Raw genomic sequence first — 13907 nt, 5'->3', positions numbered from 1 at the left:
GAAACTCGAACCCTAATTATAAATACAAATTCCTAGCTCAAAACTTGAAAGAGACATCCCTTCCAAACAAGCATCAACTGATAAAAGTGTTTTGGCTTTTGAGAGTGTTCTATTTAGGCTCCCAGAAGATGATATCACCTTGCTCACCAACTAGACCAAGATCCTTGAGCCTTCTCTCTTGGTAATACTCAAGAAAATCTAACTCTGACTCTCTCTCTCTAAAGATATCATCTATCTGCTGCAACACCTTCTTCTCTCCTATTCTTACCCCAACTGCCACTGCTAGCCTTGAGCTGAGATTCCCTTCTTCAATCAGCTTCTCATCCTGCAAAATTCCATTCTAACGTAAGCTCAAAATGATCCTGCTAAAACAGTGAATAACAAACTCAAAACAGTGAATAAAAAACTCATTAGTTGTTACCTCTTCAATGGAGGTGTGGTAGCCAGCTAGTGCAGATTTGCATGCACTACGAACTACTTGGCATATGAGTTCCTCATTGGCACGACTGACTGGCAGTTCGAGAAATCCCCATAGTTTGTTTCTGAATATCGACTCTAGGAGGAAGGCATCAGTCCCACCAAGCGCCAGAAGCCGGAGATATTGAAGCATTTCTGTTTGGAGAGCTTGTTGGCCATCCTTGATATCAAAGTAGGCAGATTCACCCAAACCATTCATCTCAGCTACGTCTAACTTGTCCTCGAAAAATTCATCAGATTCGGATATTTCAAGTGTCAAAGTGAACCCATTACGACTGGTGTTTTCCAGTTCAATAAAACCATAGTCCAGAGCCATATCTGCACTACTTTTGTTGAGACTATATTGGATGAAAACCTGCCCAAAAACAGATTATGAAACACGAAAGCTCTGAAACTTATGCTAGAACTGCAGAAATGTTGATGGAAAATGCACCTGCTCACCAGCCTTGAGAGATAAAGGGCTCCTTATTTGAAACAGATAATCCCATGAGAACAGCCCTGCTGCCCCTCTGACCTCGTGCAGATGATCTTCAGTCGTAACCTTCATGCTGTGGTTGATCTGCAGACAACGATCCAAGAAAGTATCCTAACCACATTTTCTTGTATCTTATACATATGAGTGAAACTAGTATAAGTCACAGAAACTCAAGAGGTTACCAGGTCAGCAAAGGGGACGATAACAAGATTTTGGCTGCGAAGCGAAAATGCCCTTGATCTGAGCATTCCAAATGCCCAGAAGAAATCATCCAATGTTATGGGAAGAGGGAATAGCTGCTTGTTTGGGAGTATGATCTCCTTTTCTACATTCAGAAATTCATTTTTCACATACTCTTTAACACTCAATGTAGTGCTCAACAGTTGGGTCCCTGCAAAAAAAAAAAGTATTTATCAATCACAACACCTATATCATCTCATTCATCAAGCGAAAAACATTATTTGAATCAAATCAAAGTAGTAGTAGCATAAAGATCAATTTTTTATGATGAAAACAAATCAAGAAACCGACCTTGAATCTCAAGAAGCTCCTCTTCTGACCTGCACTGGAGTGGAACAACACTTATCAATATTTTAACAGAAGAGGAAAAAACAATGAAATTCAACCAAACCCCACCAATATATAGTAGAATCAGTTCCCTGTGGAAGAACATCAAGATAGTATTTCCAGTTAGAGTCGTCCCCCTTGAGCCTCTCCCGCAGCAACAGCAGAGCAACGGAAATCCACGGCTTCAATCCGGAGCAAAGGGCTCCGATATCAGAGGCCGCGGCAGCGTCTGGATTAAGCCAAAACTTTCTCGGGACCTCCAGAACGACGCCGTTTCGCGGGATATCGCGCGTCGCGACGAGGCCGAGCCCCTCGGGCACGATCCCCGGCTTCACGGGGGTCTTGGACGACACAATCCCTTCGTCTTTGAGCCATTGCCAGAATCTATCGACAGTTTGCGGGATTTTGGGCTCGGTTTCTGTGGAGGAGGAGACAACGGAATTCAAGGAGAGTGATCGGTTGTTGGAATGATGAAAAGTTGGTCTGGTTTTGGAGGGAGAGAAGCGGTAATCTTGGCGGGGTTTGAGTAAAGATGAAGGATTTAAATGGTGGATGGTGGAGAGAGACGCCATGAATGGTTTCTCCGATTTGATTCTTACCAGTTTTGTGTGGATTGACAGTTGGGAGATGAGGTGGTTGTTGATCAAGATTTTTGGTTTCGGATAAACCTCTCTCCATTTTTCCTCTCTTTTTTTTTTCTTTTTTTTATATGACAAAAAACAAAACAAACTTATGCAAGGGATGAGGATCCCATTCAACTAGTAAAAGTAAAATCTCAATTAAAATTATTAAACTCGAATTGATTGGTTTATGAGACTTTTCTTCCAATCACAACCATTCAACCAAAATTATTAAATTTTCTCATTAATCATTATTATTAAATTTTCTCATTAATCATTAGTTAAACTTACTTATATTTATATTTTCATAAATTTTCACATCATTTTCGCAATCATTACGGACGCAATAAGTATAAGTTAAATAGATAGGAAAAGATCCCTGAAAAAAGTCCATTTGCAATTATAAGCAAACAGTCAAACACTCATCACACAAGTTTTACCCATAAATACCTAGATTTATGTGTGAATGCATCTGTCTTTTTTCGAGATATAGTATGTGCAATCTATATGAATATGATCAGTGTTCAATGCAGTGTTAATATTGCTGCCGATGCATCATGCATACCCTTAAGTTGGTAGATAATTACTCCATCAATCCCTTAAATTTTGTTACATTTTTCTATTTCCATCCATCCTATAAAATTTGTCACAATTCACTTTTTACCATTTTTATCGTAGTGGACCTCATATTTCACTAACTCATTTCAAATTTCAACTCACATTTAATTATAAAACTAATATATAAAAGTAAGACTCACTCTCAACTAATTTTTTCAATCCATTTTTTTTATCATATTTATTAAAATTCGTGTTCGATTAAAGTGTAACAAAATTTAGAGGACAGAGAATACTTTGATTAGATGTCATCGTCACTCATCGATTTGTCAAACCCTCTCTGCATATATTTACATACTTAGTCCATAAACTAATTATGAAATATTACACGTGAATTAGTATTCATGTTTATGCCCTTCGGTTACTGGAAAACAATTATTATTATACTCTTATCTCTTATCCTAAAAATAGTTGTACTATTAATTTTAAAATTTATGGTGTTTTATGTGTAGAATTTTTTTATCCTTTAAGCTATTTATTTGAATTATGTATAGAATTTTTTTATTATTGAAGTTTAAAACAAATCTAATTTTTTATGCAATTAATTCCACTAATCATTCTATACCATTAAAATATTACTATTATCTATATTTACTGGTAATAATGATATGACCGGTAAGCTTTGACAAAAGGCCTATTAGCTCAGTTGGTTAGAGCGTCGTGCTAATAACGCGAAGGTCGCAGGTTCGAAACCTGCATGGGCCATTTTTACATTGCGATGCGCAATTTTTAATGTATTGATTAATAATTATGTGCTGTTTTCTAGTTCGCTATATTATAATCGAGTGATTTACGCTTAAATCTTTTATTTCTCAGACCCGATTAAAAAAAAACTTTCTATTGCGAATTATCTTAGTATTATTTTTTCCATTTATAATTTTGTTTTGTTTCTATTTAACATATATAAAAATTAGATTTCTAGGATTCCATGCCTTCTACTTTTATGGATGAATGTTGATTGATTTATCTCTATCAAAACCAGTTAAGAGTACATTATTCAAGACTCGAGACGCAAACTACATTTATTGGGAAAAAAAATCGAAAATCATAGACTCCCATAAAAACTGATTTGAAAAAGTGCTGGATGGATTTTATAGATTAGATAACAATGTCATTTTGGCCGGAACTATATTTTACATTTTTAGTGGCGGTTCGAGATTTTGGCATAATGTTCTGATTGTTGCCCATTGGAGAGCAACCAATTGTAATCGATACAATTATATATAGATTGGTAGTTTTATACGTAAGAATTTATTGGCAATAGAGTTATTCAGTGACTGACTGCATAAGATTATTTTAATAAGATGAATTAATAAAAATTGATTATTAATTCACTTTAGGTGCACTAATTTTACTGAATCAGAATTAAATATATCAAAATTACATTTGTAAACAATAGTTTTACATCGTAAAATCATGAATTGCGGATGTCCATCAATATAAACATACCCCTCTTGGTGAGCTAATAATACCTTTTTTTTTAAAAAAATTTTTGAAGTGCTCGAATATATTCAAGTCAAAAATTAGACTAACCCTTCGATTATGCTAAAGAACAAAAAAAATAAAAATAAAATAGCATAAATAAAAGAAAAAAAGAAAAAGTAAGAAATGAAATCTTTGAACGACTTTCTTAGATTCTCAATTGCATTTGTAGGTCTAATTTAAGCAACTAATAATACACCTTATAAAACAAAAGAAATTAAATAGTAAAAAGTTTACGAACACTATACATGTCGTTGCCGAGAAGCTTCTCTACTTTAATCCTTGCGCATTAAGTTTACGTATAAATTGACGTTTGCCACGTACCAACTTATTCCAATTATTTAACATTATAAAGTAGTATACCTTATTACTATTGATTTGAATTGAATGATAAATTAATAATTTTGCGTGTGTTCCAAAAAAAAATAAACAGGAAATGCTTTTGAGGCCCTTCCCCTACTTTTTATTCTTAAATCACGCGTTACATGGAACTTTCTTCAAGTCACGTCGCGTTTCATTTCACCGCAATTTTACCAACTTTTTTTGCCTAGTTTAAAATATGTGAAACCAACAACATTATATTACACTATTGTTCTCTGTATCACATGTTTTAATGTTACAAAAGCTACACGTTGAATTAAATTATTTGTATCGTGGGGATGCAAAAGCCAAAAGCTAGGAAATGAGATATGACTCACGATTGCATTTAGCTTTTCTTCATTAATTCTCTATTTTATGGGCGTACTCTATGTAATTTTAATACAAGAATTTTCGGTTATATACTTTCTGTTGCTAATGGTTGTATGGTTAGTTATTCTATAATTAGACTTGTTATATATTAAGTCTAAAAAGATTTGACAAGTTTTTACTTTCTTTCACGGGGTAGGACGGGGAAGAACCCTAGACCTCGTTCGCCCTTTGGATATCCCTGAAGAAATCCGAAGGGATCTCCGCCCACACGCCGTGCACAAGATAAGCAACTTGGTCAATTTTACATGTGCATGGATTGAAATTCATACACTTATTGCATATAATTCATGATTTATACATCAATTAGCCACTACTAATTCATTCGTACGTCGTTTTACCTTATAGCAGATTGTTTCAATGATTTGAAAATTATTTCATTTGTGGACTAATTTCGAACATCTTGTCATCTCCCTTTTCAAGTTTTTAATTAATTTAATTAGTTATACGTAGAATATATACGTAAAATCAATGCATGCATTTGAATGATTAAAAACAGTTTGACGAGTTTGGGTTTGACACTAATGCCAACTAATAGTTGAATTAGGCAAAAGATGAAACGTTGAAATCTTGCTTTTTTCAAAACCGTGGTTAGTGAACTTAAATCACAAATTTATATGCATATATATGAAATAATAGGCTTTACAAATCCAACAAAAAACCAGCAATATTGACCACTGTCAAAATACTGGTTTGGTGTTGAAAATTCTTTAAACAAGTGGATCTGAAAAGCGACAAATGCTTAACAATTTTGTCACTTTCAATATTCCGACAAAGTTAAAGTATATATCAAATGTGTTGTGCTTAGACAATGGATATGATAAATATTATTAATAATTGGTGCAAGGGTCAAACTATTTCTGCACTGTGATCATTCTGTTAATTTTTGTCTGCGTATATAAATTTAATCATTGACTATATATAATACCTTGCAACGTTGAATGTTCACAAACATCACCTGATTTTGAAAAAACTATTTATCTAACATATACACTGCATTCCACATTTGCATTCTCATCCAATAGCTAGTGAGTAAATCTATCACCAAAAAAAAAAAGAAAAAAAAATGAAGTTTGGCAAAGAATTTGCTTCACAAATGGTGCCAGAGTGGCAAGAAGCATACACAGATTATGAGTTCTTGAAAACTCTAGTAAAAGAAATCGAAATTTACAAGCAAAGAACCAGACTGGCCAGGCCGGCTGGTCCGGTGCGAAGCCGCACTCTCTACAGAGCCTTCAGTGGGCTAACACAGAGGGTGAGCTCCCCGGGAGCTCATCAAGCTGCAGGTGATGTTGAAAACCAAGCCATTCTGGTGCAGAATGTGAGGCGGGAAGGGGAGGATCGTTCGGAGACGATGTTCTTGGGGGCTGCGGACGAAGGAGGGGAGTATGAGATGGTGTATTTCAGAAGGCTGGATGATGAGTTCAATAAGGTGCTGAGGTTTTATAGGTTGAAAGTTGATGAGGTGTTGAAGGAGGCTGCTGTGTTGAACAAGCAGATGGTGGCGTTGATTGCGTTTCGTGTGAAGGTGGAGCATCCACAAGGATGGATTAATAGTGTGGAGGAGACTACTCAGCTTGCCTCAGATGCTGCTGCTTCTTCAGCTGCATTGTTTGCCAACACACCTTCTGCTGTCAAAGCAAGCAGTGAGTTTTACTTCTTCTAAATCTTGTTTTCTTTTGTTTGTGCTGTGTTTCATGTTAGGGAGTTTTGATGGTGCAGGAAGGGCTCCGATGGCTGTAATAGACGAAGAAGGTTCGGTAGCGCATAGTGAAGGGCAGTGTGATGAATCACATGAGGATGTGAAAGATGGGAATGGTATTGAGGTGGTGAGTGAAAGAGTTCAAGAAGTGAAGCAGAAGAATGAGATCAAGGCGAAGAAGAGGCCGGCGCCTTTGGAGATTCTTGATCGTGTGAAGTTCAACACGAGTCAAGAAACACCTCGTTCGACAATCAAAGGATTCCTCAATCTTCCTAACCAGGCTGATTTGAAGTTCACTGAGGATAATTTGAGGAAAGCAGAAGATCAGCTTAAGAGGGCTTTTGTTGGATTTTATCAGAAGCTAAGGCTTCTAAAAAGCTACAGGTATGTATAACTTCTAGCCATTTTTTTAAGGCAGTTGATATTATTAGTATTATTTTGTGATTTTGTAATTTACATGTTTGTGTGATTGCAACAGTTTTCTGAACATTATGGCCTTCTCAAAGATTATGAAGAAATATGATAAGGTTGCTTCAAGACATGCATCAAAATATTACATGAGAATGGTTGATAATTCCTATCTGGGAAGCTCTGATGAGGTGAAAATCATTCACAAATTCCTTGGTTATGTAAAAAAGTGCAATTGGAAAATAAGGTGATTATGTTGGTGGTATAGGTAAGCAAGCTGATGGAAAGGGTAGAAGCCATCTTCATCAAGCATTTCTCAAACTCGAACCGTAGCAAAGGAATGAACATCTTGAGGCCTAAAAAAAAAAGGGAATCACATGGAACCACATTCACCATGGGTAAGAAGTTGGGCATTTTCTGTCAGGAAGGTCCATTTTCCATGGAATGTTTGTTCCTAACATGCAAGAAAACCTGCAGGATTTCTGTTTGGCTGCACCATTGCTCTTATCATAGCACTAGCTCTGATTGTTCGTGCACGTAATATACTCGACAAAGAAGGCAGAGTACTCTACATGGAAACCATGTTTCCCCTCTATAGGTAAGAGAAACCAAACCTCTTCGCTATACTCCCCATCTCTCCATTTTCTTTTAATTTATATCAAATTTTCACTAAGATGAATGAATTTGTGTGACAGTTTGTTCGGGTTCATCGTTCTCCACATAATAATGTACGCTGCAAACATATACTTCTGGAGGCGGTATCGAGTGAATTACTCCTTCATATTTGGACTTAAGGAAGGAACGGAACTAGGATACAGAGAGGTTCTACTTCTTGGAGCCAATTTAAGTGTGTTGGCTCTAGCAAGTGTTCTTGCTAATCTAGACATGGAAATGGATCCAATCACAGCTGACTACAAACCCATTACAGAACTCCTTCCTCTTGGATTAGTATTGGTAATAATCTTAACCATGATTTATTTAATGAAATATATACATATGCATATGTTGAAGAATAAACATTTTTCATATTTTTGTGCAGCTTGTGATTGTGACTTTGCTGTGCCCTCTCAACATCTTGTACCGCTCGAGCCGCTATTTTCTACTCGTCTCCGTCTTCCACTGCCTCTTAGCTCCTCTGTATAAGGTTTCATTGCCAGATTTCTTCCTAGCAGACCAGCTAACAAGCCAAGTGCAAGCTCTAAGAAGCCTAGAGTTCTACATTTGCTACTACGGTTGGGGAGACTACAAACGCAGGCAAAACCACTGCAAATCGAACGATGTTTTCAACACCTTCTCCTTCATCATCGCTGCAGTCCCATACATGTGGCGCCTCCTTCAGGTGCATACATAACATAAACAATCATGTTAATTAAGCTGCAAAAAAAATACTGAGAGTTAATTTCTTGATCATGTGCAGTGTCTGCGTCGTGTCTACGACGAGAGAGACATCCACCAAGGCTACAACGGGGTGAAATATCTGGCAACAATCATAGCCGTGTGTGCAAGAACAGCCTACACCCTCAACAAAGGGCCAGAATGGAAGATCATAGCCTGGATCACCTCGATCATTGCCACCATCATCAGCACTTATTGGGACATCGTCATGGATTGGGGGCTCTTCCAAAGCAAATCCAAGAACAGATGGCTGAGAGACAAGCTGCTTATCCCACACAAGAGTGTCTACTTTGCAGCCATTGTAAGTTCATCGCAAATATTTTTCAAATAAGAGCAAGACTTTTACACTAATACACACGTTTTCGCTGCAGATATTGAATGTGTTATTGAGACTAGCATGGATGCAGACTGTGATGAACATCACCGTTTTCTCACTGCATAGGCAGACCATGGTTGCGCTCGTGGCTTCTCTAGAGATCCTTCGTCGCGGTCTATGGAACTTCTTCAGGTTAGTGTTATTACAGCCACAACATGATGAATTTGGATGATGGATTTTGTGTAATGGAATTAGTTTATTATAATGTACGCGCAGGCTGGAGAACGAACATCTCAACAACGTTGGCAAATTCCGAGCTTTCAAGTCAGTGCCATTACCATTCAACTACGATGAAGATGAAGATAAAGATGAGTAGACTTGGCATTTGTATAGAGATAAGACTAAGAATTTTCAAATACTTTTCATCTGCACCATAGATGAGATTCATATTCTTTCATTTTTTACACACAATTGTACTCAGTCAGATTCACATATTGTAACCACAAAGAATGTTTTTTTATCAACAAATTCAAAATCCGCCAACTTATCCTACATTCAAAGATTAAAAAAATGTCAAAAGACTACTTTTCTCAGTTCATTTGTACTTTATTTAACTACTACCAAATCATTAGGGAATCATAAGACGACGTGTTAGGTGACACCAAGCGATGTGACCTCACTTTTAATAGAGAATTAGAGTTCAAATTTAACGTTCCAATCCCAAAATTAAAATAAATTTAAAGTATGAATTGTTTTTTTTATTGTGTTTGCTATTGTGACATAATCACTAAAAATTTAGTCCAACGTTCCCATATTATCATAGCAAACTGAGTAACTTGCAAGCCTTATAACTTTAAAAATTCATAATTATTATGACCTAAGCTTAAATTAAAAATTGTAAAAACGGCCATAACTTAATGAAACATTGAAATTTGTAAAAATGGTGGAATTACTTTTGCAACTTGTCTAAAAATTCAAGCCATTTTTTTAAATTTATTTTTCTATTCGTTTTAAGGTTCATATCATTTTAACAAATGACTCCAAACGATATAGAATTTGTAAATCTCCCATCTTTATCCAAATTCTTTACTAAAGCTCAAGCAGAACTCCGAATCCTTGCTCCTATATTCTTTTGGTTTGAATATATGATGAATTTATACTGGTCATTTCAATCCCATGTAATCTCTCATGGATATGAGTTTGATTAAAACTAATAAATTAAGTTTACTAATACCCAATTAAAATTTATTTATCTTTAATAGTAATTTATTAAGTTTGATTTAAAACTAAAAAAGTTGTAATTTGCATTATGCTTATAGATCGTGTGCACACACTGTGTTAATAACTTAATACTACCACAGTTTTTGACCCGTAACGACATGTTGAAAATGTACTTAAATACCGTTATTTCCTACGTACCATGTCAAAAGTGGGTGAAAACAATTCACCTTTACATTAAATAAGATCTGTATTGAATAGATCTGAACCAGCAATCTTGACCACAGTAAAATACTCTTTTTGAGTTGAAAATGTTCGTTAAATTAAAAAAGTTTACGTGTCTCGGAACATTCACAAAGACTATTGGACCACCTGATTTGAAAATTCAACAGCTGAATATTTCTTTTATTGAAATAGTTTCCTCCCTCAACCCGTATATATATTTGCATTCTCCATCATACGCTAACTCACTAAATCTGTCACACACACTCATAAAAAAGAAACATGAAGTTTGGTAATGAATTTGCTTCACAAATGGTGCCAGAATGGCAAGCAGCCTACGCAGATTATAATTTCTTGAAAAGTCTTATAAAAGAGATCCAAGTTTTCAAGCAAAGAAACAGGCCGCCCAAACCGGCTGGTCCGAGGCGAACCCAAACTCTCTACAGAGCCTTCAGTGGCCTGACACAGAGGGTGAACACCCCAAGCTCTCATCAGGCTGCAGCTGACATTGAGAGCCAAGCCATTCTCGTGCAAAGCGTGAGGCGAGAAGGCGAGGAGCGTTCAGAGACGATGTTTCTGATGGCTGCAGACGAAGGAGGGGAGTACGAGATGGTGTATTTCAGAAGGCTGGATGATGAGTTCAATAAGGTGCTGAGGTTTTATAGGTTGAAAGTTGATGAGGTGTTGAAGGAGGCTGCTGTGTTGAACAAGCAGATGGAGGCGTTGATCGCGTTTCGTGTGAAGGTGGAGCATCCACAAGGCTGGACTAACAGTGTGGAGGAGACCACTCAGCTTGCCTCAGATGCTGCTGCTTCTTCAGCTGCATTGTTTGCCAACACACCCTCTGCTGTCAGAGCAAGCAGTGAGTTTTCTACTATATCTTTGTTGTTTTCAGACAAGATTTCTCTCTGTGTGTTTCATGTTAGAATACTAGTAATAAGTTATGTACTAATGCTTGATTGTTTTCTGACAATATTTGTGTATTTGTGTGTGTTTCATGTTGAGATTGCTAATGATTGGGTGTTTTGATGATGCAGGAAGAGTTCCGATGGCTGTTATAGATGAAGAAGGTTGGATACCAGGCCACGGACCGTCTGATAGGAGAGAAGGAAATGTTGAGATGAAGGCAGTGAATGATATCAAGGCGAAAAGGCCTGCGCCACTGGAGGTTCTTAAACAGGTTAAGTTTAACACGACTCAAGAAACACCTCGCTCGACAATCAAAGGATTCCTCAATCTTCCCAACCAGGCAGATTTGAAGTTCACTAAGGATAACTTGAAGAAAGCAGAAGATCAGCTTAAGAGGGCTTTTGTTGGATTTTATCAGAAACTGAGGCTTCTGAAAAATTACAGGTACATATATAACTTCTAGCCAGCTTTTTATTAATGTTGTTGGTGTTATATTCACATACTGTTTGTGTAATTGCAACAGTTTTCTGAATATTATGGCATTCTCAAAGATCATGAAGAAATATGATAAGGTTGCTGAAAGAAGTGCATCAAAATCTTACATGAGAATGGTTGACAATTCCTATTTGGGCAGTTCTGATGAGGTACAAAAAAACATTCACAATTCCCATTCTTAATGTAGAAATTGCATATGAAATAAGGAGGTTATTGTGTTATAATAGGTGAGCAAGCTGTTGGAGAGGGTAGAAGCCACCTTCATCAAGCATTTCTCAAACTCGAACCGCAGCAAAGGAATGAACATCTTGAGGCCTAAAAGAAAAAGGGAAACACACAGAATTACATTCTCCACGGGTAAGATATTCGGCGTTGTCTCAAGCTCAAATTTTCTTCTCAGAACTGAAAAATACTAACATGCATGAAATCTTTGTCCTGCAGGATTTCTATTTGGTTGCACAGTTGCTCTTATCGTAGCACTGATTCTGATCGTTCGTGCACGTAAAATACTCGACAAACAAGGGAGAGCAATCTACATGGAAACCATGTTTCCCCTCTATAGGTCAGATAAATCATACCTCTTCACCATCTCTCCATTTTCTTTTAATTTATATCAAATTTTCACTAAGATGAATGAATTTGTGTGACAGTTTGTTCGGGTTCATCGTTCTCCACATAATAATGTACGCTGCAAACATATACTTCTGGAGGCGGTATCGAGTGAATTACTCCTTCATATTTGGATTCAAGGAAGGAACAGACCTAGGATACAGAGAGGTTCTGCTTCTTGGATTCAGTTTGAGTGTGTTGGCTCTAGCTAGTGTTCTTGCGAATCTCGACATGGAAATGGATCCAATCACAGCTGACTACAAACCCATTACTGAACTACTTCCTCTTGGATTAGTAGTGGTAATAATCCTAACCATAGTTTTGTTTAATGAAATATGCATATCTTGAAGATTAAACATTTGTCATATTTTTGTGCAGCTTGTGGTTGTGATTATGCTGTGCCCTCTCAACATCTTGTACCGTTCGAGCCGCTATTTTCTACTCGTCTGCGCCTTCCACTCCCTCTTAGCTCCTCTCTATAAGGTAAGAAGAAACATAAAATCTTGTAATTGATTGATTGATTAAAACCAATGAAGTGCTGCACACTATTCTTATTTCTTACAAACATATTTGTGTCTGTTTCTTGAAGGTTACATTGCCAGATTTCTTCCTAGCTGACCAGATAACAAGTCAAGTTCAAGCTCTAAGAAGTCTAGAGTTCTACATTTGCTACTATGGTTGGGGAGACTACAAGCACAGGCAAAGCAACTGCAAATCCAACGATGTTTTCAACACCTTCTCCTTCATCATCGCTGGAGTCCCATACGTATGGCGCCTTCTGCAGTGTCTGCGTCGCCTATATGACGAAAGAGATCCTCATCAAGGCTACAACGGGGTGAAATATCTGGCGACAATCCTAGCAGTGTGTGCAAGAACAGCATACACCCTCAACGGAGGGGCTACCTGGAAGATCATAGCATGGACCACCTCAATCATAGCAACGATCCTCAGCACATATTGGGACATAGTCGTAGATTGGGGGCTGCTACAAAGCAAATCTAAGAACAGATGGTTGAGAGACAAGCTGCTTGTCCCACACAAGAGTGTCTACTTTGTTGCCATTGTAAGAACATCAGTAATTTTGTAGAAGCAGATTTTTGGTGCATAGTAACTGTGGTAACTGACAGTTAATATTGTTCGTTTCCCTGCAGATTTTGAATGTACTGCTGAGATTAGCATGGATGCAGACTGTGATGAGGATCACCGTTTTCTCACTGCATAGGCAGACAATGGTTACCCTCGTGGCTTCTCTAGAGATCCTTCGTCGCGGTCTCTGGAACTTCTTCAGGTCATTACAATCTTCAAATTTGGATTGATGGATTTAGTTCAAATAAATATGAATCATGTGTAACAGAATCTGTTTGATATGCAGGCTGGAGAACGAACATCTCAACAACGTTGGCAAGTTCCGAGCTTTCAAATCAGTGCCATTACCGTTCAATTACGATGAAGATGGAGATAAAGATCAGTAAAAATACAGCTGCAACAAGAATGAAAATTTTGAACTAGTGTCCTATTCTTTTGATCTTTTACACATTCCAAATTGTAATCTTTTTTATTCACATTTGCATAATATCAAATTCTTTCATATACTAGTAATTTCATATTCAAAGAACACAGTCATGCTTGATGACTAACTTCAAATCTTCC

At 37.1% G+C, this 13907-nt stretch overlaps 3 protein-coding genes and 1 non-coding gene across 4 annotated transcripts; 3 read left to right on the top strand and 1 right to left on the bottom strand.

The window, feature by feature from the left end:
• Positions 1-33: 33 nt before the first annotated feature.
• Positions 34-2202, bottom strand: LSMT-L (Rubisco methyltransferase family protein). Its single transcript, XM_048104037.2, has 6 exons — positions 1589-2202; positions 1484-1512; positions 1135-1343; positions 911-1036; positions 422-832; positions 34-325 (listed from the first exon to the last, which is right to left on the bottom strand). Exons 1-6 carry the CDS (start codon positions 2089-2091, stop codon positions 110-112), a joined length of 1494 nt encoding a protein of 497 aa, XP_047959994.2. The 5' UTR covers positions 2092-2202; the 3' UTR covers positions 34-109.
• Positions 2203-3385: 1183 nt separating this feature from the next.
• On the top strand, positions 3386-3459 carry TRNAI-AAU (transfer RNA isoleucine (anticodon AAU)). The gene has a single exon. It is a non-coding gene; the product is annotated as a tRNA-Ile (tRNA).
• Positions 3460-5657: 2198 nt separating this feature from the next.
• Positions 5658-9356, top strand: LOC125206419 (phosphate transporter PHO1 homolog 3-like). The gene is made up of 10 exons (XM_048105672.2): positions 5658-6629; positions 6706-7069; positions 7164-7284; positions 7362-7491; positions 7571-7691; positions 7789-8047; positions 8133-8432; positions 8511-8789; positions 8860-8996; positions 9081-9356. The coding sequence occupies exons 1-10, from the start codon at positions 6050-6052 to the stop codon at positions 9178-9180; spliced, it is 2391 nt and encodes a 796-aa protein (XP_047961629.2). The 5' UTR covers positions 5658-6049; the 3' UTR covers positions 9181-9356.
• Positions 9357-10510: 1154 nt separating this feature from the next.
• Positions 10511-13852, top strand: LOC148923412 (phosphate transporter PHO1 homolog 3-like). The gene is made up of 10 exons (XM_089060375.1): positions 10511-11106; positions 11282-11597; positions 11677-11797; positions 11876-12005; positions 12090-12210; positions 12299-12557; positions 12636-12740; positions 12847-13320; positions 13409-13545; positions 13630-13852. Exons 1-10 carry the CDS (start codon positions 10527-10529, stop codon positions 13727-13729), a joined length of 2343 nt encoding a protein of 780 aa, XP_088916501.1. The 5' UTR covers positions 10511-10526; the 3' UTR covers positions 13730-13852.
• The last annotated feature ends 55 nt before the right edge of the window (positions 13853-13907 follow it).

Source organism: Salvia hispanica, chromosome 6 (genome assembly GCF_029641045.1).
Source record: "Salvia hispanica isolate PSC_SH4W2 chromosome 6, Shi_PSC_v1, whole genome shotgun sequence".
In the NCBI taxonomy this organism is placed as follows: Eukaryota; Viridiplantae; Streptophyta; class Magnoliopsida; order Lamiales; family Lamiaceae; genus Salvia; species Salvia hispanica.
This window is presented reverse-complemented; position numbering and strand designations above follow the sequence as displayed.

Coding starts and splice junctions, on each gene's coding strand:
- LSMT-L (XM_048104037.2), bottom strand. CDS start 2,091: ATGGCGTCTCTCTCCACCATCCACCATTTAAATCCTTCATCTTTACTC. Junction 1,344..1,483: donor GGAGCTTCTTGAGATTCAAG/GTCGGTTTCTTG, acceptor TTTTTTTTGCAG/GGACCCAACTGTTGAGCACT. Junction 326..421: donor ACCACACCTCCATTGAAGAG/GTAACAACTAAT, acceptor GGAATTTTGCAG/GATGAGAAGCTGATTGAAGA.
- LOC125206419 (XM_048105672.2), top strand. CDS start 6,050: ATGAAGTTTGGCAAAGAATTTGCTTCACAAATGGTGCCAGAGTGGCAA. Junction 8,433..8,510: donor ACATGTGGCGCCTCCTTCAG/GTGCATACATAA, acceptor GATCATGTGCAG/TGTCTGCGTCGTGTCTACGA. Junction 8,790..8,859: donor GTGTCTACTTTGCAGCCATT/GTAAGTTCATCG, acceptor TTTTCGCTGCAG/ATATTGAATGTGTTATTGAG.
- LOC148923412 (XM_089060375.1), top strand. CDS start 10,527: ATGAAGTTTGGTAATGAATTTGCTTCACAAATGGTGCCAGAATGGCAA. Junction 11,598..11,676: donor AGGCTTCTGAAAAATTACAG/GTACATATATAA, acceptor TAATTGCAACAG/TTTTCTGAATATTATGGCAT. Junction 11,798..11,875: donor ATTTGGGCAGTTCTGATGAG/GTACAAAAAAAC, acceptor GTGTTATAATAG/GTGAGCAAGCTGTTGGAGAG.